General features: G+C 49.5%; 7 protein-coding genes across 7 annotated transcripts; 1 reads left to right on the top strand and 6 right to left on the bottom strand.

Annotated features, from left to right (window-relative positions):
• Window positions 1-598: 598 nt before the first annotated feature.
• Window positions 599-3,243, top strand: N7533_003531 (uncharacterized protein; the record flags this gene model as incomplete). The annotated part of the gene is made up of 3 exons (XM_057100181.1): window positions 599-1,160; window positions 1,202-1,901; window positions 1,962-3,243. 3 exons carry the CDS (start codon window positions 599-601, stop codon window positions 3,241-3,243), a joined length of 2,544 nt encoding a protein of 847 aa, XP_056962869.1.
• Window positions 3,244-3,667: 424 nt separating this feature from the next.
• N7533_003532 (ankyrin repeat domain-containing protein) lies at window positions 3,668-5,485 on the bottom strand (the record flags this gene model as incomplete). The annotated part of the gene is made up of 1 exon (XM_057100182.1): window positions 3,668-5,485. The coding sequence occupies one exon, from the start codon at window positions 5,483-5,485 to the stop codon at window positions 3,668-3,670; it is 1,818 nt and encodes a 605-aa protein (XP_056962870.1).
• A 554-nt stretch (window positions 5,486-6,039) lies between these two features.
• Window positions 6,040-7,814, bottom strand: N7533_003533 (neutral amino acid permease; the record flags this gene model as incomplete). Its single annotated transcript, XM_057100183.1, has 4 exons — window positions 6,040-6,123; window positions 6,199-7,119; window positions 7,228-7,335; window positions 7,368-7,814. The coding sequence occupies 4 exons, from the start codon at window positions 7,812-7,814 to the stop codon at window positions 6,040-6,042; spliced, it is 1,560 nt and encodes a 519-aa protein (XP_056962871.1).
• Window positions 7,815-9,704: 1,890 nt separating this feature from the next.
• Window positions 9,705-12,545, bottom strand: N7533_003534 (uncharacterized protein; the record flags this gene model as incomplete). Its single annotated transcript, XM_057100184.1, has 1 exon — window positions 9,705-12,545. One exon carries the CDS (start codon window positions 12,543-12,545, stop codon window positions 9,705-9,707), a length of 2,841 nt encoding a protein of 946 aa, XP_056962872.1.
• A 720-nt stretch (window positions 12,546-13,265) lies between these two features.
• Window positions 13,266-14,580, bottom strand: N7533_003535 (TDT family transporter; the record flags this gene model as incomplete). Its single annotated transcript, XM_057100185.1, has 4 exons — window positions 13,266-13,406; window positions 13,474-13,759; window positions 13,852-14,148; window positions 14,228-14,580. 4 exons carry the CDS (start codon window positions 14,578-14,580, stop codon window positions 13,266-13,268), a joined length of 1,077 nt encoding a protein of 358 aa, XP_056962873.1.
• Window positions 14,581-15,701: 1,121 nt separating this feature from the next.
• N7533_003536 (uncharacterized protein) lies at window positions 15,702-16,044 on the bottom strand (the record flags this gene model as incomplete). The annotated part of the gene is made up of 2 exons (XM_057100186.1): window positions 15,702-15,958; window positions 16,029-16,044. 2 exons carry the CDS (start codon window positions 16,042-16,044, stop codon window positions 15,702-15,704), a joined length of 273 nt encoding a protein of 90 aa, XP_056962874.1.
• An 840-nt stretch (window positions 16,045-16,884) lies between these two features.
• Window positions 16,885-18,436, bottom strand: N7533_003537 (putative sugar transporter; the record flags this gene model as incomplete). Its single annotated transcript, XM_057100187.1, has 2 exons — window positions 16,885-17,682; window positions 17,720-18,436. The coding sequence occupies 2 exons, from the start codon at window positions 18,434-18,436 to the stop codon at window positions 16,885-16,887; spliced, it is 1,515 nt and encodes a 504-aa protein (XP_056962875.1).
• Between the last annotated feature and the right edge of the window lie 688 nt (window positions 18,437-19,124).

Raw genomic sequence — 19,124 nt, forward strand, 5'->3', positions numbered from 1 at the left:
TGGCGTGCGTGTCCCATCTCCCGTGCGGAGTAGTTAGACCCAGCTACATTAACCTTGGTACGACCAGACCCTTGATTTGTTGGACATTTCGGTTATGATATCATTTGATCATCCGCTGCATCTACACAAAACCGGATATTACCGCTCTGCTCCAGTCATATTTCCGAAAATCTCGTCTTCAACCAGGAAGTGGTGGACAATTAACCAGCAAAATCTGCATTGGATGGTCATTCTTTGTTCAATTTGTCCGCCTTGCAATTTGCGCCCTCATGTTTGCTCTCTCTCTCGCGCACTGGCCTCTCACAATGCCTGGTTTTAACCCACTCCACACAGTCGGGAGCTATGCCTGCTTCCCCGCGAGAAGTGTCGGCCACCGGCTTCGCCAAATCAGATTAAGTATTGTCCCTGGCCGAGGGAATGGCGGAGTGGGGGTGAGTGGACCGGTTTGACTTGTCTTATTAATGAACTCATACCTCATTTCATCCTCGCTCTTACATCTATCGGTCGGCTGTCGAATCCCGTACACTCATCCGTCTACTTGATCGCCCTAATCAACTTGAACGCATGTCATTCTTAACTATACACCACCACCCCTGCCATGTCTCGTCGGAGTAGCCAGGGGTACGACATCCCTGTCGACAATAACACGAATCATCAGAACTGGGCGCCTCCTTTGGTCATCAGTCCTAGATCTTCAATGCCTATTGATGGATTGTCGATAGCGCCCACGCGGCCCATGGAACTAAACATGCTACAGCCATACCTACCTACCCTTCCCGATCGGAGTCCTATAGAGCATAACAATATGCGTGGCAACAAAGTCGCTATACCCCGCATCACCGGTCCGAATGTTAACCGTGGACGGCGACGTTCAGCTCGAGCCTGTGAAGCGTGCCGACAACGAAAAATCAAGTGTGACGGCGTAAAGCCAACATGCGGGCAATGCAACTACCACAACAATCAATGTTCCTACGAAGATGTCAAGCGCGTGAGGGAGCAGAAGGAACTGCAGCTTCTCGGACATCGCGTGGAGCATTATGAGCAACTACTGCGTAGCTTGGAGGCGGAAGTGGAACCGCACACAGCGCGCAAAATTCGGAAATCGCTGAAGGTAAGCATCGACAACACATCATACCGACATAACCAGCCATATTTCGACGGTTTCAGGGATTGACGAATTCGTCTTCCATACAGTCCAAAGGCACCAACAAGGTCGACGCCTGCAAAGATGGCGAAGACTCGGATTCTTCACTCGGATCTCTCGAGGATATTGATGAAGTGGACGAGGATTTGAATCGTGATGAAAGTACCCGAGCTGCTGGCTTCTTTGGCAAGAATTCCGAGGTCTCGTGGATGCAACGTTTGGAACATAGTGTTGAACGTGAGGCTACTTCGTCGCTTTCTCCGATTACGCCGTTCTATTCGAGTGACAATCAATCTTTCTCCCACCGAAAGCCGACTCGCGATGTTTCCCTTCACATTATGAACTATCATCTGGACGACCTTACCCTCCCCCCACTTGACGATTCTGATCCCTTTACCGTACCGTCCCGTGCTGCCGCCGACGAATACTTCAATACTTACCTGACTTTTGTTCACCCGATGTTCCCAGCGATTCGGAGAACGACCTTTGTTGCCCAATACCGGAAATTCTACGACGCCCGAACCATTCCACCTCGAAAATGGCTCGGTATTCTCAATATGATTTTCGCTATTGGATGCCACTATTCTCAGCTCGCTGAACCCCACGCTGATCGCCTGGACGATGCTTCAGTTTACCTAGCACGGGCTCGGAGATTGGTTTTCGACGAGAATATTCTGTTTGACCATCCGGACTTACAGCAAATTCAGCTTGAGCTTCTCGTGGCGTTGTATCTTCTTTGCCTTGGACAAATCAACCGGTATGCGATCGCAATACGTCACACAACTGATGTTGAGATTCTCTAACCAAAAGAAATCAGGGCATCCAAGTTTTCCAACATGGCGCTACACTCTGCGCTGTCACTTGGCATCAATCTCCGCAATACAGACGGTCGCATTCACGATGGAGCCAAGGAGGCTCGTTGTAGATTATGGTGGTCTATTTATTCGCTGGAACACCTGCTCACCTCGATGAATGGCCGAGCCTCGTGTGTCGGGGACGGTCTTTGTTCTGTGCCGCTTCCGATACCAGCCGAGGAAGAATCTTTTGATGACTCTGAAATCCAACTCCTCATGCAGAATATCAAGCGCCGCGAGGAGCACCTCAGACCCATAATCTTGGAAACACAGATACAGCGCAACACGCCGACTACCTGGATTGCGTCCCGCGATCCATCGCCGTCATTGTTCTTCCACCACCTTGTCGATCTGACTCTCATCTCACAGGCTGTTCTTAACAAGGTATACAGCATCGAGGGAATCCGCGAAGGTACAAGCCAGACGGAACATCGAATTCAAAGTTATGGCCGGAGTATGAGCCGCTGGGCATCCAAACTCAACCCGAGCTACCAGTTCAGTCTCCCAGACACCGGATATTGGAAAGTCAATCCCAATCTGGACGACGATTCACTCCCATACACCCGGGAAAGAGTTTGCCTAGCGATGAACTATTACTCTGCACGAATTACCCTCTGCAGACCGTGTCTAACCCAATCATCATCCACACCACCGAACTCAAGCCCGAAGCCCGGAACCTCACGACCATCCACACGCACCAAACTCCGGGCAGAAATGGCCACAAACTGCCTGCAAGCCGCATGCTCTCTCATCTCAATCCTGCCAGTAACCCCCGAGCTCTCCTGGATAGCCCGCACAACGCCCTGGTGGAGCGTCCTGCATTTCCTCATGCAATCCACAACCGCCCTCATCCTCGGCCTATCATACTGCTCCTTCTCATCTCCGCCGATGAACGTCAGTGTCGCAACCTCGGAACAGTCGGCATCGCAGTCCTCCAACACTACCCCATCTTGGACCCCGCCTCGTCCACTCTTGGAGGCGGATCTTAACATCGTGCTCGTCGCGACGAAGAAGGCGTTCGAGTGGATCCACACGATGGCTGCAATGGACCCTGCGGCCTCTCGCGCGTTTAAGCTATGCGATGGTTTGGTGCAGAAAATTGCACCGGGCTTGGGCCTCGATTTGTCGGATTGGCCTAGTGCAGATATACTCGCTGATGGCGGTAGTTATATGGATGAGAGAATGTCGAGGTTGGATGAATTGGTGGATTTTGAGGGCGGGGCTGTCGAGGGCTATTTTGATTAATGCCCACTGGGTGGTCGGGCTGATAGGAAGCTCTGCCAGTGGAGGATTCTAATTTTGGTCTATGAATTATGGAGCGGGTCCTGATACTACCTAGCTGCTGTGAGCAGGATGTACTTAAGGCTGAATTATAAAATTATGACTATCCACGCGATTAACGAATTTTTATTTTCCGTCCGATGGTGTTTCTAGCCCGATTCTACCTAATTGCACTTTAGGCCAGGCACTTCCATCACCTGTCTTTCAAGTCCGTGTCCCCTTAACTACACAGGTACTTAGACAGGGGCAAGGTATTTTGCGTGGTAGAAAAGAACAATTGATGGTCAAGATTGTTATCACTGCGGTAGTAGCTAGACATGAAGCTACTACAGTAAGGATGGTATTTACAAAGTGTGTATGATCACCCCCAAGTTGAAGCCCTGGAGGCTTACTCAACTGGTGCACCAAAAGTCGCCAGATCTAGAGGTCTGTTATAACTCCATCCTTCAAATGCCTTTCTCATTTCTTCTGACATAGGAGGTGTCCAATGGGGATCGGCAATTTCATCGCTATACGGTAAGTCTCGCATCTTTTTGCCTTGAGCAAGAGAGTCCCAATCACATCTGAAAGAAACTGGGTTATAGGAAGAACCGTAACATGGTCCAAAAGTACAGCCTGAACTACCTCTCCAGAGGAAATAGTGTGGTGGCCTATCAAGCATTTCCCTCGTCAGTGATGACGGGGAAGCTCCGCGATCAAGTAGCATGTTTTTGATTGTGTCGTCCTTCATGTATTTCCGAACCCCGATTTGGCCTCTTGCAGTCCAGTCGAGTGCAGTCCAGCCATGCTTATCGGGGGTATTCACATCGACATTCGGTATATCAAGGAGAAATCTAACGGTATCGACGTGCATGTTCATTGCCGCAAAATGGAGCGGGTTCATCAAATCAGGGTTTCCAGACCCTTTGAACTTTGCCCCGGCTTCGATCAGCAACGGTATTATTTCCGTCTTCCCCCTGCGCGCAGCCTCTATCATAGCTGCAGAACCAAGGGACTGCTCGGGCCATCTTTGGCTATGCACCGATAGCAAGAATTTCACTATATCCACATGGCCTTCCCTTGCTGCCGACACCAGGGGAGCCCAGTCTGGGTCATTGCAGAGCGAGTCCCGTTGTGTAGATCTTTCAACAAGGAACTGTACAGTGTCGAGGTGGCCATTCTGTGCGGCATAAGATAGGGCCGACTGAGAGTCATCATCAGTTTCAGTTTCAGGAAAGGTATTTCGATTTACCGGGCTCTTGGTTACCTTTTTGCAATTTATTCCTTCCTGGACAGTCTTCGAAAGTTTCTTAACTGGTTCCAAGGACTGAAGAGCGATACTGCTGTCGAGAAGGAGCTCTACTAAAGGCCGGTATCCACAAGCTGCTGCCCACAATAACGGCGTTCGACCTTCATCGTCCGTTAATCCGAGTTGGGCGCCATATTGGAGATGGAGATTCAATATTTCCTTATAACTTGAACCTGCCGACCACAATGCGGATGTTAAATTGGGTTGGATTAAAGGTTTCCAGTGTGTGTCATCGGGAAACGCGCTGTGCTCCATTCTCTTTCCTTCTTCTTTATTCCAAAGTTCGGAGCCGATGATATCTTGCTCGAAATAAACGGCTAACGGACAGTGGAGATTGCGTTTAGGATTTTGTGCATCTTTCCTGAACCAATTTTGTTGATGCGAAGCACAACTCTCACCCGCAAGTTGAGGGGACCCTGCCCAGTGTAGTGGTGTTCGCATGAGGTCGTCTTTGGTGTTTGGATCGGCCCCCGCGGCCAAAAGCAACCGGACAACACCAACAAATCCTAGTTCGGCAGCAATTGAGAGCGGGGTCCGCTTTTTTGGATATCTGATGTCGACATCGATGTCTTCCATACTCAGAAGCAGCTTGGCCATGTCCTCGTCCCCGCGGATGGCCGACCAAAGGAGTGGACTCCAACTCTTGGGAAGCGGCGGATTTGGACTGAGTCGCAGACCTTGAGTGCTGTTGGCGGAGATCCGTAAAAGCTCGTGTATGGTACGAGTCTGTCCCATCTGCGCGGCGTAGAGCATCACTGCATGGCCGCCATCACGGCGTATTTCATGTTCGTACAATAGGTCGTTAAAAGACTCGTGGAAGAATCGGCATGTGCGGACGATGTTATTAAAATACTTTTGTGAGTCCAGTTCAGCGACGATTTGCTGTATCAATTCGTTGGGGAGTGTGATTAGCGACATTGTGCTTCGTTTAGCAAGAAGCTGGTTAATAAAATAAGCTCCCAGAATATTGTGAACATAAGGAGTACACACCCCTATTTTATCGAAATCGCAGAGTCTGAACTAATTGAGACGATGGCTAGGACTCCCACACAGCCACCGCCACCAACCTGCTCTAGCTCGTTATTCTAGGCAAGCATCATTTCAAATGGATGGATCGCCGCCCGGAATTTCATGTGGGGGCCATGCGTGGAAGAACGTACATAAAGCAAATATCCGTTTCGATCTGGGACATCCGGACTCGGGCCATCGTACTCGAGTTTTGAACCTCAGAAGGGAATTCTAAAAGTCGACTACTGCTTCAAGTTGTAGGACATCCATGGATAAAAAAAAATAAACGGTGCATACTAGTACAGACCTCGGGAGATATAACTAGTATTTATTTCAGAAACAGGGACAGGAACCTCGGTTGGAAAGAAAAACCCTAGAACTTGAACTTCCCAAGGTTGGAAAAAGCTGGAAAATCTCCGATCCATAGAGCGAACGAGATCTAGACTACCACCAAGGCAGCGGCATCAGTGCAATGCATTACTAGCACAAGAGAAAGCCTGACCAAATCCACCAGATCTATAACTATCAACAACAGATTGCACCGATGCCTAGAAAGCACGAAGCCAATCAGCCCCCCGGACCAAAAATATAAAAGCAAATGGAAAAGGGGAAAAAAAACTCACATAAGTGCCAGGGCCCAAAAACAAAAGCCCAATGCAAATAATACCCACGTTAAAAACCAACTCAACCCAATGCCGAAAACTCTGCCTCTTCAAAAGATAACTCTGATCAGCCCTCCGCATCCGAATCCAAGCAAACCCCCAAAGAATAAATCCAAAATATGAGCCGAAGATCGCGCTCATAATCGATAGCAGATTCGTGAAGAACGGAATAACTTCTGAAATAATCCACGCCACTGTCCAGAGAAATAGGAGGATAGCTGCCCAACTAGCCCAGCCGATAAATGTGTGATTAGCTTTATGACGCGTTCCGTCAAACATTCGAAAGAAGATGAATCTAGCCGAGACAGATGCGTACAGCACGCCCAGAAATATGAGCGTGGGGACCATGAACGAGAAGGATATTTTCATGTAGATGTCGTTTCCTAATGAGGCGAAGGCTGGCGATGTCATGTATTGATTGCCGACGAAGACGTAGATCAGAGCGCCGACGACGGTGAAGAGAATTATTTCCGCGATTGTGACGGCTGCGACGGATTTCCAGAAGTCTTCTGGCTCCTTCATTTCGGCGATGAAGCTGGGGATGGTGATTTGGCCGATGAATGTGAAGCTTATGTTTAGGAAGGCGCTCATTCCTTGCACGAATGTCGTGCCTGGTGCTGGGAAGTTGCGGATGACGGGGTCGCCGGATGCTTCGGTCCAGCCGTAGGGGTGGTCTTGGATTCCGGCGAATATTATCGCCAGGAGGATGGAGATGAATGTGGCTATTGCTGATAGTGTTCCAATTTTTGATAGTGTGCCGAATGTTCGGGGGAGAGAGCAGAAGAATGATACAATCGCTGTGATGAGGGCCAAGGCAACTGTGCAGAATGGATGGCCTGTGACTGTGTTTAGATACTCGGCTCCGACTAGACAATGGAGTGCCTGGAAAATTTGTTAGTCTCTTCGGGCATTCAGAGGGCATGTCTGGGATGGGAAATGTGTACTTGAATGAAAGTATTGTTCAGCAAGAACATCGCGGCGGCGATATACCAGACGATATCGGAGTCGAAGAACAAGATTTTGCTGATATCGCAAACGTCGCGAACTTCCGGGTGTCGCAGGCAAAATCTCCTGCATATTGCTTAATTCCTCTTCGTTCTATGATCAACATCTGGAATAGCAAGACGAACCATATTGTCAACGATGTATAAAGCACTATCATCGCGATAGCCAGCGTCAACAGCAGCCCAGGTATAAGCCCAAGAACCGAATATGACCAGGGAAACGACATAATGGCTATGCAGATGTATTCTGAAAATAGCAAGGCGGCCGTCTGCGAAGATTGATTGATTGAGCAAATGTTTGAAAATGAGATATTCTTTATCTCGGCGTCCTACCTTTTGCCAGCTACATGTCCGGTAATTGATGGTGTCCTGATTGCTCAGGACCTCTTGGTCGCCGAGGTTGTCAGTCATTATAGAACCTGTTTCTGCCTTAGCGGCATCGTCACATGGGTGAGATAATTCCGACTCTTTTTGATGTGAGTCGCTTGGCTTTGTGGTTTGTGATTCGGGCTGGATTGAAGCTGGCTGTGACTGAGATGCCAGGTTGATGTCCATTTCCGGACGTATATCCATTTCCGGAGTGGTGTTGCTAGGCGGACTCCTTTATCGATAAAGGGTTTTCTTGTGAGGTCGCACTTGGGTGAATCGATCCGTTAGCTTTATTGTCGCTTGCGGATACTGTTGCTGTGGGTAATTTTTGATGTTTAATTCTCAGTAAATTGTGAGATAGCCGGGTGACTTCCCAGTGAAGGCAATAGTCATGAGAATAATATGGGAAATATAAGAGACCTGTTGGATGTACTAGAAATAAGGACTAATACTCAGATATGAATTAAAGAATGCTGGGAAAGTCACTTGGATTCAATAATCAAGTATGAAACAGACAAATTTGGGATTGGTGGTTGACAGAAATGTCGGGAAAGGAGCAACAAGATATCTCTTGTAATACCTGACTTTACCCCACACTCCACGCCCGCTATCTCCAACGTTAAAGCCAAGAAAATGAAACAGAAATTTTATCAACCTCAGTATAGAGTTCAAATAGTAATAAACCGTAATCCTGAGCTCGTAATTCGGTCACCTAAAGAGAGTATCAGAGTAAGGATTCACCCCCCCCCCCCGGCCCCGCCCAACCTTGCCGTCAACCAGCCAAAACCCCGGACAACACATCGCGTAGTCAAAAAAGAACTCAATGACGAATTGTTCCCTAAATATTAAATACGGTCGGGATGACTGCTGAGTACCATCGCGCATAATCTTTCAATGACAATCTTTGTTTAGTCTCATGGCGGGTTTCTTTACCCGGTCTACCTGTCCGAAAACGGCTAACGATAATCATCCCCCCCCACAAAATCCGTGCTAAGGCCTCTCGACAATGGAAATCGTATCTGAAAGGAGATATTGTGTCCATTACTCCGCAAGAATGTCCACTTTGTCATTATTAGTATCTTGGGTTTTAATGCCTCACATTAAGTGATGAGGGAATTGTGTATTTCCTGGCCGAGTACTAGATAGAAGGAGACCCCACCAGTGTTCGAATGTCGGTTTCTAGAGGGATAATTCGTTATGGAACGATATTTGATTCGGGTTTTTTGTAGCCCTCGACAAATATACAAGGTGTATGAAAATTGATACAGTTGAATATTCATCCGTGCGCTACTTCTCCATTCTGGGTTGATAGACTGTGGTAGTACGATCGAGGGTCCTGGAATTAGCGTAGCCGCCGTGCGTTAGTGTACTTCCATTAGTACTAGTTAGTGTATGGACGAGCAGGATTGGATTGATGGGATAAATTCTTCAGGTTGGCAACTTGAACCAGGGCTGAAGCTGAAATGGCGGACCTAGTGTGGTGGAAACCTTGAAATATGCCATTGGAGCGATTGAAAGAGATAGACAATGCAGGTATTCGCCCATAAATTAGGAATATGTACTACAGCATTAGATATATAAAACAAGAAGACCACCGGCTAAGCAGAACAAGATAACACAAGACAACAAGACAAGACCAGCAAGACAGAACATGAATAAGGGGAAACAAAATGCGGGAAAAAAAATTCAGAACAAGCCATATCCGGACGATGCCCATGCGAATATCATGAAAGAGAAAAGACACGCAAAACGCCGCCGGAAATATTTCTCGATCGTGTTTGATCGAGGTGGAGTCGGAGTCGAGTGAACGTGAACGTGAACCGAACAGGACAGGACAGGACAGGACATGAGACATGCGATGTAGGATAGAACGTATGCGAGAGCGAGTAGCAGAATAGAGCGGAAAAGCCAAAAGAAAACCAATAAAATGATAACACTTGAACTGGGGGAATATGGGAATGGAATGGAATGTGTCGTAGACATCAATCAAATCAATCAATGCAAAATATGGGGTGGGGTGAGGTTATTTGTAAAGTAGGGCTGGAACGTAAACGCCGAAGTGAGGTATATTGACAGTGGGATTTCGGGGAGGGGTTATGTTGGTTGTGGCTGCAGCTGTACCTGGAAAGTATGTTGATGCTGGTACTGCGGGGCAGGTCTAGGCGGGGCCGGGGACTGCGATTGGGAGTGCGGTTGTTGCTGATTGGGAGATCGGCCCTGTGGCTGTGCTTGAACCGAGGCTTGAGCATTTTGGTGGCCTTGTATAGACGGGTGCTGCAGACTGTGCATAGGCGGCATTTGCATGAATTGGTGAGGGGGTGTTGGCCGCGAAGCATTGATGGGTGCCTGCTGGTGCATTTGAAGGTGCGGCATTAGCGGTTGGCCAGGCTGTGGGAGGACCTGTTGGCTTGATGGGTGGTGCTGGTTCTGCTGCTGCATGTGCTGTCCTTGTCCCATGTGTTGCTGGCTGGGCTGCTGTGGCAGTTGCTGCTGCGCATGGTGCGGAAGAGACATGCCTTGGGCCTGAGGTGAAATGAAGGGCAGACCCGAATGTGCCGATAGACCAGAATGCGAGTGGGATTGGCTCTGTGAGGACATTGATTGGTGCTGTTGCTGTTGCAATGGCTGCTGGCCTTGCAGCTGGGGTTGGCCCGGCATGGTCATATGGTGTTGGCCCTGCTGAGGGTAAGGCGGCGTCACACCAGGATGTTTGTGAGCGTCCTCCTGGGCGACTAGGTTCTGGGCTGCGTTTGCATCCGAAGTGTGCACCGGTTGGGTCGGGTTCTCTCCTTGTTTCTGATCGCTATTTGCTGTGCCACCGCCGGCGGCGGCGGCGGCAGCAGCAGCAGCAGCAGCAACATCGGCCTTACGAGGTCGTCCACGAGGTCGGCCTGTTCCGGGCTTAGGAACATATGGTTTCTTTGGTTTTGGCGGCGGCAAAGGTTGTCCAGTTGCCTGAGCCCAGGCAATTTGGTCGGCCTTGCGTGGTCGTCCACGCTTCCGTTTGAGGGGCAATGGGGTTCCATCTGGGCCGATTATGGTTCGTTGCGGGGTGCTGGTCCCAGGTATCAGTGCTGCAGGCGCCATATTGGGTCCGAATGAGGCCTGTCCTGGATGTGTTGCTGGGAGAGGCTGGCCAGTAGCTAAAGCGTGGGCAACCGCAGCGGCATGTCTTGCGGCAACTTCTTCTTTCCGGGGCCGACCTCGCTTGCGACGTGTCGGGGTCTTCGGTATCTCCCCGTTTGTGCCAGCGACCGGAGGTACTTGGACATGGCCATTCTGTTGTAAAGCGGGGATTGCAGGGGCCGTGGGAATAGCAGCGGTCATGGAGGAAGAGACAGGAGCAGGAGCAGGAGCGGTTGCTGGGATCGAAGGCGTCGCCTGAAACGAATGCTGATGTGCGGCTTGGGACTTGCTGACCGTAGATTGACGAGGTTTCGACTTTTTCTTCGGAGCGGGGCTTTGCGGCTCAGATTTGACCTGTGACTCAGGCTGAGAGATGGAATTTCCTTGGCCTGGCTGGCGTGGTGGAGGCATGAAGGAGCCGTTTGATTGATCGACCTGTGGCTGGGACGGTCTGACTGGTTGAGCCGGTTGAGATGGCGGCTGGTAGTGCTGGAATTGAGCGGGGGTGAATTGAGATTGCCGGGACTGCTGCGGAGATTGGGGATATTGGACTTGAGCTTGAGCTTGAGCTTGTGGTTGGAACTGATATCTTGACTGTGGTGGTTGGTATTGATTGAATTGGGTTTGCGGATGCGATTGGAAGGAGTTTTGGTGCTGGTAGGATTGTTGGGCTTGTTGCTGCTGCTGAAGCTTTTGTAACCTTTGTTGCTCCAGTTGCTGCTTCTGCTGCTCTGCCTTTTGTTGCTCGACTCGCTGTTGTTCCAAACGTTGCCGCTCCAGTCGTTGCTGTTCCAATCTCTGTTGTTCTGCCGCGCGCTCTTTCTCTTGACGCTCTTTCTCCAGCTGTTGTTGCTCCTGCTTTTTTCGTTCCAACTGTATCGCTTGTTCTAGCTGTTGTTGTTCGAGTCTCTGCTTCTCAATGCGCTTTTGTTGCTCCTGTCGCTGTTGTTCGGCACGTCGTTCAGCCCGCTGCTGTTCTATCCGCTGCTGCTCCGCTCGTTGTTGTTCTAAGCGCTGCTGCTCAATTCGTTGCTGTTCCAGCCGTTGTTGCTCAATGCGCTGCTGTTGCTCATGGCGCTGCTGCTCCAACATCTGTTGTTGCTGTTGCTGGAGCTGCTTCTGCTGCTGGTATTGCTGCTGTTGCCTTTGCTGTATTTGTTGTTGTGTTTGTTGGGGCGACTGTGGTTGGGAATGCGACTGTCGCTGTTGGTTGATGGCAAACATAGAAGGACTGGCCATTGAAGGACTAGCAGAAGAGTGATTTTCTCGCTGTTGAACCCCCGAGTGAGGCAGGCGGTTCATAGACTGCTGCGGAGATGATACGCCCATACCTTGTCCATGCGAAATGGCCCCGGAAGGGCTCATGCCCGGGGGTTGTCGCAGATGGGCGAGAGTATATCCGCGTTGCATGTTCTGCATGTTGTGCAAGGCCATTGGATCTTGGTTCCTACCCATGAGGTCCGGGGAGCCCTGCGGGGCAAAGTGTCCGGGGAATTGCGCAAAGCTAGTCGTTGGGGGATACCCCGCGAGTGGGCCTGCGGTCGGGGCCATCTTGCGCATATCGGGAGATTGAGCGGTGGTATAATTTTGTTGGGGAGGAGGTCGGAAGAGAGGTTTGTTGCCCGAGTATGGAGATCCATGTTGTGGCAGGTTCGGGGTTGCGCCTAGCGATGGGGTGTGTTGGCGCTGGGAGCCGAGGGGATGCTGAGGTTGTGCTGAAGGATGAGTTTGCTGGGATTGCTGTTGTTGCTGCTGTTGCTGTTGCTGTGACTGCTGGGGATGGAAGGGCTGGCCCCCGTATCCCATCATCTTCGAGGGTGTTTTCTTTGAAGGTTGCCGTCAGCGGCGAAATCAGGTCGGTTGCTTTTTCGTCGAGTCACGCGAGATCCATGCGACGGGGAGTGGGGGGGGGAAGTCTGGACGATCAAGCGCCTTCGACAGCAAGAATGGACCACACGAGCAAGACTCGACGCAGAGCGCAACGACAATCACCGCAGAGCCAAAGATACAGCTGGGCTGGACTGGGGCGATCTGGGCGCGCCGCGTGTTTTGTTGTTCCGGCCGGAGGTGAGAGACGAGGCAACGAGGCAGTAAGGCAGTAAGGCAATAAGGCAACAAGGCAACAAGGTATCAAGGCATCCAGCCCAATCGGGAATCCCAAAACGGATTAGGGGCTACTTTTGCCCGGAGTGGCCGTCAGCGCTCAAGTTGAGAAATGAGCAGCGGGCGCACACAGAGAGGGGGTAGGAGGACAAGGTCCAGCAGGGGATCAGGGGAAAAAGAGAGAGAAAAAGGGAGGCAGACCAAACAAGCCTTGCAGGCTGTATGGGAGAGGGACAAGGACACCAAAAGTGGATGACGGGCTGGATCTGATCTAACGACAATTCGAGGGGGAAGAAAAAATAATTTATTTTCTCCACATCACGTGAGTGTATACCCGCACTAGCAAGTACGCTACAGTGTATACCACAGTGTATACCACAGTGTATACCACAGTGTATACATACAAGAGACTACTAGTATACTTTATCACACTTCTTTTCCCTTTCCCTTTTGCTCCACTCTTAGATCCCCCAAACACGGCGCATGAAAGAGCTTTCCGGACACTACTCCCCGCAGAGTCCCCAAACTAACCACCATCCACAGTATCACCACCAGCACAGACAAAATCTGCAAAAATAACCATCAATTAACATATATTTCTCCACAAAAAAGCAGTCAATTCTCAACTACTAACCGTCCCCAGAATATGGAAAATCTTCGAAGGAAGTTCATTCCCCATCTGCACCGTACTCGCCGCAAACACCCCCAACGGAAACGTGAATCCCCACCACCCGATATTAAACGGAAAGCTCTTCAATCGAACAATCGAAGCAGACGCAAAAAACAGCCAAACAAGGCCAAAAGCCCATAGAATCAGCGCTACCAGAAATCCCAGTGTATAAAACGTTGACCCAGACGATTGTTCTAACGTCTTCGTCTGCGGGAAGATCTTCTGGGCACATTGGCCTAATTTCATTGCACTAACCAAGGTTAACCATTTAGCAAGATTCTCAACTGATACTGGTAATCACGAATGGACCTTGAACTTGAAGTATAACTTTTTGAAACTTACCCATACCCCCCCTGTCCCAGCGGACCCAAGGGAAGAAAGACGCTCACGATCACCGCTTTCGGCGGTAGTTTGTGGAGAGTTAGTCGCATTAGATAAATCACCATTACCATGAGTGCAAGTGGGAGACCCATGCCCCAAAGCACGTAGCTTGCTATTAGCGTCCACAGAGCATACTGTTCATTGGGCAGGATCTCAGCAACAACCGCTCCCGACGAAGCCGCAACAATACAGCTAACGATTGGCAAAAGCCAAACGGCCGTCATGGAAGAAAGATGTGTTTCGCTTCCGTTGGCCATTCTATTCATCACCAAGGAGGTATTAATTCACAACATTCTGCTGATTCAGGACGCGGTATAACGGAAAGGGGAAATCATACAGAATAAACGGCAACGAAAGAGCCGTCAAGACCGAAATACCCGCGTCGAAAATCCACAGTCCCCATGCGAAATATCGTACCCATTCTCCCCAGATGGGGACACAGACGAAAACGATCATGTTAATTATCGTCGCGAGGCCCATGGGAAATGTCCCCATGAACATTGACTGTACTGGGTGCGTGATCATTACGGTGAATATCTCGGGGTATAGACTGTACCGGAGAAAACTGATTATAGTCCCCAGTGCAAAGAGGAGGACGTTTAGGGCGAAGATTGTTATTGAGATCCAGTAGAGCCATGGCCCGTTGTAGGGGAGGTTGTGGAGGAGGATGGAGACTATTCCTGTGCCCATTGTTACGGAGAACCATCTTCGGAGATTAGTGGGTGGATGCGAAGGTGGGAAGGAAAGGGTGAAACTGACGACGGGGTGAAATTCCGAACTACTCTCCTCCACCCATGCTCGTATTTTGAGGTACGTGTCTGTGGTGGGTTTGTAGATGAGGTGTTTTGATCAGGTGGCGAGTGCGTGCTTGCGCGAGGAGGTGTCGCTGACATAGTTCAATTGTAGGGAGAGGGGGTTTGCGTCGTTGGAATCCAGTTGATTTCAATTGGCTTGTAAATACGCAGTTGAAAAACAAAGAAACTTCAAGATCGGGTTGGAAATTGAAGCCTTGAAGTCTCTCGAGGTATGACTCGTCGATCGGTGTCGGCCGAGATTCGGGAATGTCGGCACATAATTCGCATCCGCTTCAGGGTTCATCCCCACATTCCCAGCCTTATCCACTTGCCGCCGTCAATTCGATATTCACTGGAGCATGTTTGAAAGGTCAGATATATTGGGAGACATTAAGTTGTTGAAAATTGCAAAACAGATGTTGGCTCATGTTATTAGATAAAATTCACCACCCCCTCAACAGATGTCTCTCCAGTGAGACCACAATTGGACAAACTAATAGTATTCTTATTGTTCCAAGTTTGCGACCTTTTGACACGTAGAAAAATACTAGTACAATGCTTGGTACTAACTGAGTGAGGACGAGCTACTACTAATATCATAGTATCTTACGAACTTAAAATCCAAATCAGAAAGAAGATCTACACCGTGACCGATCTCCAGTCTCCCCACACTCCAAGACAGAGACGGAATCGGGAAAAGCAACGTCTAGAACACAGTCCTGCTGATACTACGAATGGATCTGTTATCGAGAATCCTTGTCCTCAAATAGTGATCTTACCTAGGTATTTGAACCCTTGTATCGGTTCAAAGTACCGATATCACATCTCAATACCAGCACTAATTCTCTAAAAGCTGAATCTCTATTTCCAATGAAAGAATATTGTAGAGATCTTAACAACCTTAAAAATTCGAGTTGAATTCAACCAGTAACTAGTAACACATAATCGAACATTAAACCAACCATACCGGTCCGGATAACCCCTCCATCATACAGCCATCCCCGAAGGCCGAGATAATCATCGGTTCAAACCAAGCGGGTTCTCGGCAGTCTGCTCCTTGCCCCCAACACTTGACACACCACTCTGAACACCCTGTCCAACGCCCTTGGTGGTATTTCCCAGTCCCTCCGTCGCGCCAGAAACCGTTTGTCCGAGCCCTTCTGTGACGCCGCCGACCGTGTTGCCTAGTCCACCGACTGCACCTCCGACTGTGTTTGTTACGCCGCCGACTGTTTTGCCGAGGGTGTCTGTGAGTCCGCCCAGGAGGCCGCCATCTGATTGCGGATATTAGTAGTTGTTTCAAAATGAGGGGTTGTGGTATGGATCAGGATGGCGAGGACGTACTGTTGTCTTGGGACATTTTGATACGAGTTGAGATGATTGATGTAGGGAGAACGTTAAGCCTGTGCAAGGGATGTGTAAATCTTTGCTTGATTGTAAGTATAATTATATCTCATATGGCGGTTTGAATAGTTTAAATACTGCCCCGATTACACTTACGAAATATGATATAATGCGTCCCACAAGCCACATTTGTCACTGTCATGGAAAATACAACACCCCTGCCACGCGGCCGACAAATCACATCCCCACGTTAGGCCTGTCAGTTTGACACCAAGACCAACGGGCCAGTAATCTCTTTCCTGACGTAGTGACATACAGGGTATCCACATCCTGATCTCATTATCAGGGATGGAGTCACGACGGCCTTGGTCTCTCCGAAGAGTTATTGGTTGAAATTCCTCATCGCGCCACGGCTTTGGCATCGTGAATATCTACCAGCAGTGGGTTAGTGGTTGTTGATTGTTGAAACTGAACTCTGTTAGATTAATGATGATATGCCTGGTCTTGGAGGTGGTTGTATGACTTGCGGAGCGCCCTCGTGCCTGTTTTGCGGAATGACATCATTTGCTGCGTATCTTGTCGTGGAGAAATATGTGGATCAGCCAGGGTTGTTCAAAGTGTTTTATATTAATTTGGGGGCAGTGCGGAGCATGGATTGTCAATGCGCTTTTTCTTGTACTTCCAGGTTCTACCTTGGAGTAGTAATCAATGGTATGTATGCCGGCGTTCCTATTTACTTAGGATGTCTACTAGTACTAGTATATGAGATGCACGCTTCACAATTAACATGCATGTAACTGTCGCGGGAATTTTTACACAGTCTTCCAAGTTCGATAGTACTGTTTTATGTACCGAGTTAAAGACTCGCTTTCCCTTGTGACTCGTAAGGCATGAACACGACCAGAATACCGGCCGCTATGAACAACGCACCACTGACATAGACCGGAGCAGCGGTCTCAAGGTTAGCAAACATGGCAATGATAGGAGCCATAATGCCGAAAATACGATTCGCAGATGCTGTCAGGGCATTTCCTGTGCCGCGATCTTTTGTCAGGAATATCTCTGGAGTATACGCGTACAGCACAGCATACATGAGACTGCTCATGAAGGTGAATGCGCAGTTCCACCCCAGCAAAGCGTTCGATGTTTTTGCTGTTGTTGACGCGAGAAGAAAAGCGCCTGTGAGACCCGTTGAAACTGACAGTGCGCCCTTTCTTCCGAAATTGGGGAGTTCCACGAGAAGCCCTCCTAGCAGACAGCCAGGGATACCCATCGTTGAAACAATCAGGGAGTTCCGGTATGTGATGTAAACGGAGCCGTCGCCGAATTCTGCCCCACGAGATTGTTGGATAAATGGGAGGAAGGCATTGTACAGAGGGAATCCGAGACCAATAAAGGCCCAGACAAGCACAATCAAAGTGGTTGAGAGCGCACGTTTGGGTGTGTCAAAGAGCGCGCGAATATGATTGAACTTCAGCTTTTCCAGCCTCTGTCGAACAACTCTTGTCGCGCTGTGACTCTGCGCTTCACCTTCGTCTAGACCATCCAATTCAGCCTGTGATAATGACGAGGTCTTGCCATTACGGCGCGCGACCTCATGCACGACATGCACCGCTTGATCATTCTTCCCCTTACCCATCAAGTACTTCGGCGACTCGTATATAGTAAAGAAAGCGAAGCGCGACACAAACATAATCATAGCCAAACCCCCCCATCGCAATGAGGAAATATCTCCACCCCATATTCTCACTCTTGGTGCACCCCTCCACCTCCGCACAAGTCATTTTCCCAATCAAAGGCCAAGCAACCAAATTCGCCAAAAGCTGCGCAAAGGCCCAATCAACCGACAAAACAGTCAACAAAAACTGATGCGACCCGGGCAAAAATTCCAAGAAAATCGCCGAATCAACCGGTAAATTGCCCCCAACCCCAAGCGACCACAACGCAGCGAATGTACAAGCCGCGCCGAAATTCGGCGATCCAGCCGCGACGAGCCCGAATACTGCGGTAATGCCGATGGTGAGATTGAAAGCCCAGCGCCGCCCAAATATGTCGCAGCCGAAGCCCCAGAATACGGCGCCGAGGAGGAGGCCGATGTTTTGGGCGAGGGTGAGGAGTGGCGGTTTTGTGACGGCGAATTCGTAGGAGAGGGGCGTGAGGATTAGAGATGTTATTATGGGCCAGAGATTATCGCTTGCCCAGCCGAATCCGATTACCACGAAGAGCTGCCATTGGTATCGGCCCATGCCTATTTCTTGGATCGCACGGTTGAGCACGTTTGCTTTGGCGCGGTATGTCGAGTCGGGGTCATCTTCGGAGAGATCTGCGATCGGAGGAGGTTGTGGAGAGGGCGATTTGGGGTTTGCTTGGTCATTATTGTGACTTGGATGTGTTGTCTTCTTGGCCATGGCGATGGTGATCGGGGTAGTCCGATCGGACTCAACACATTGCTTTTTCTCACTGAGAGGAGAGTCTTTTGCTCTTATAAAGTACCAAGTTCTTGCTTCGGTGTCAGTTTTAAGCTATCCTGGCACAGAAAGGGGACAGCTGACAGCTGAATGCAACGTTGCGACCCTTGCGCGAGACCTCTGGAATCTGCATCAACAAGCGCGAATCAGAGCTGTTTGGATTGTCCCCGCAAACTCTATCGGGGTGGGGATCTTGATTCTCCTCGTGTTCGATTGGATCGTGGCATGGCGTGATCGACGGGTATGTTTTCGTCTTCGTGTTTGTTCGTGATTTTCAGGGTCTTTGAAGTCGAGAGATCTTAGTGGAAGTGACAGGTTGAGGTTGGCGTGGAGGAAGGAAGCTTGGAATGTGGTGCTGTTGACAAAAGGGCAGCCCGAACTACTATCTCTACTACTACCTAGGTATACTTGTAACTAGTTACTAGTATTAGTTGAAGATGCACTGTCTCTCTCTAATGCAATTATGTACTAGTAAATATTCCACGTTTACCTAGGTGCTACTAGTATACTTCCTATGCGAAGGAATCATTCGAGTTGACGGATGGAGCTTGATTCCAATACTAGGATTCTAGCTAGGTACTACCTAGATAATCAAATCACTCGCTCGAGATCGACTGCAACTTTCCAG

The sequence above is a fragment of the Penicillium manginii genome (genome assembly GCF_028828005.1).
Source record: "Penicillium manginii strain IBT 31320 chromosome Unknown utg000003l:1.0-959480.0:1.0-959601.0, whole genome shotgun sequence".
In the NCBI taxonomy this organism is placed as follows: domain Eukaryota; kingdom Fungi; phylum Ascomycota; class Eurotiomycetes; order Eurotiales; family Aspergillaceae; genus Penicillium; species Penicillium manginii.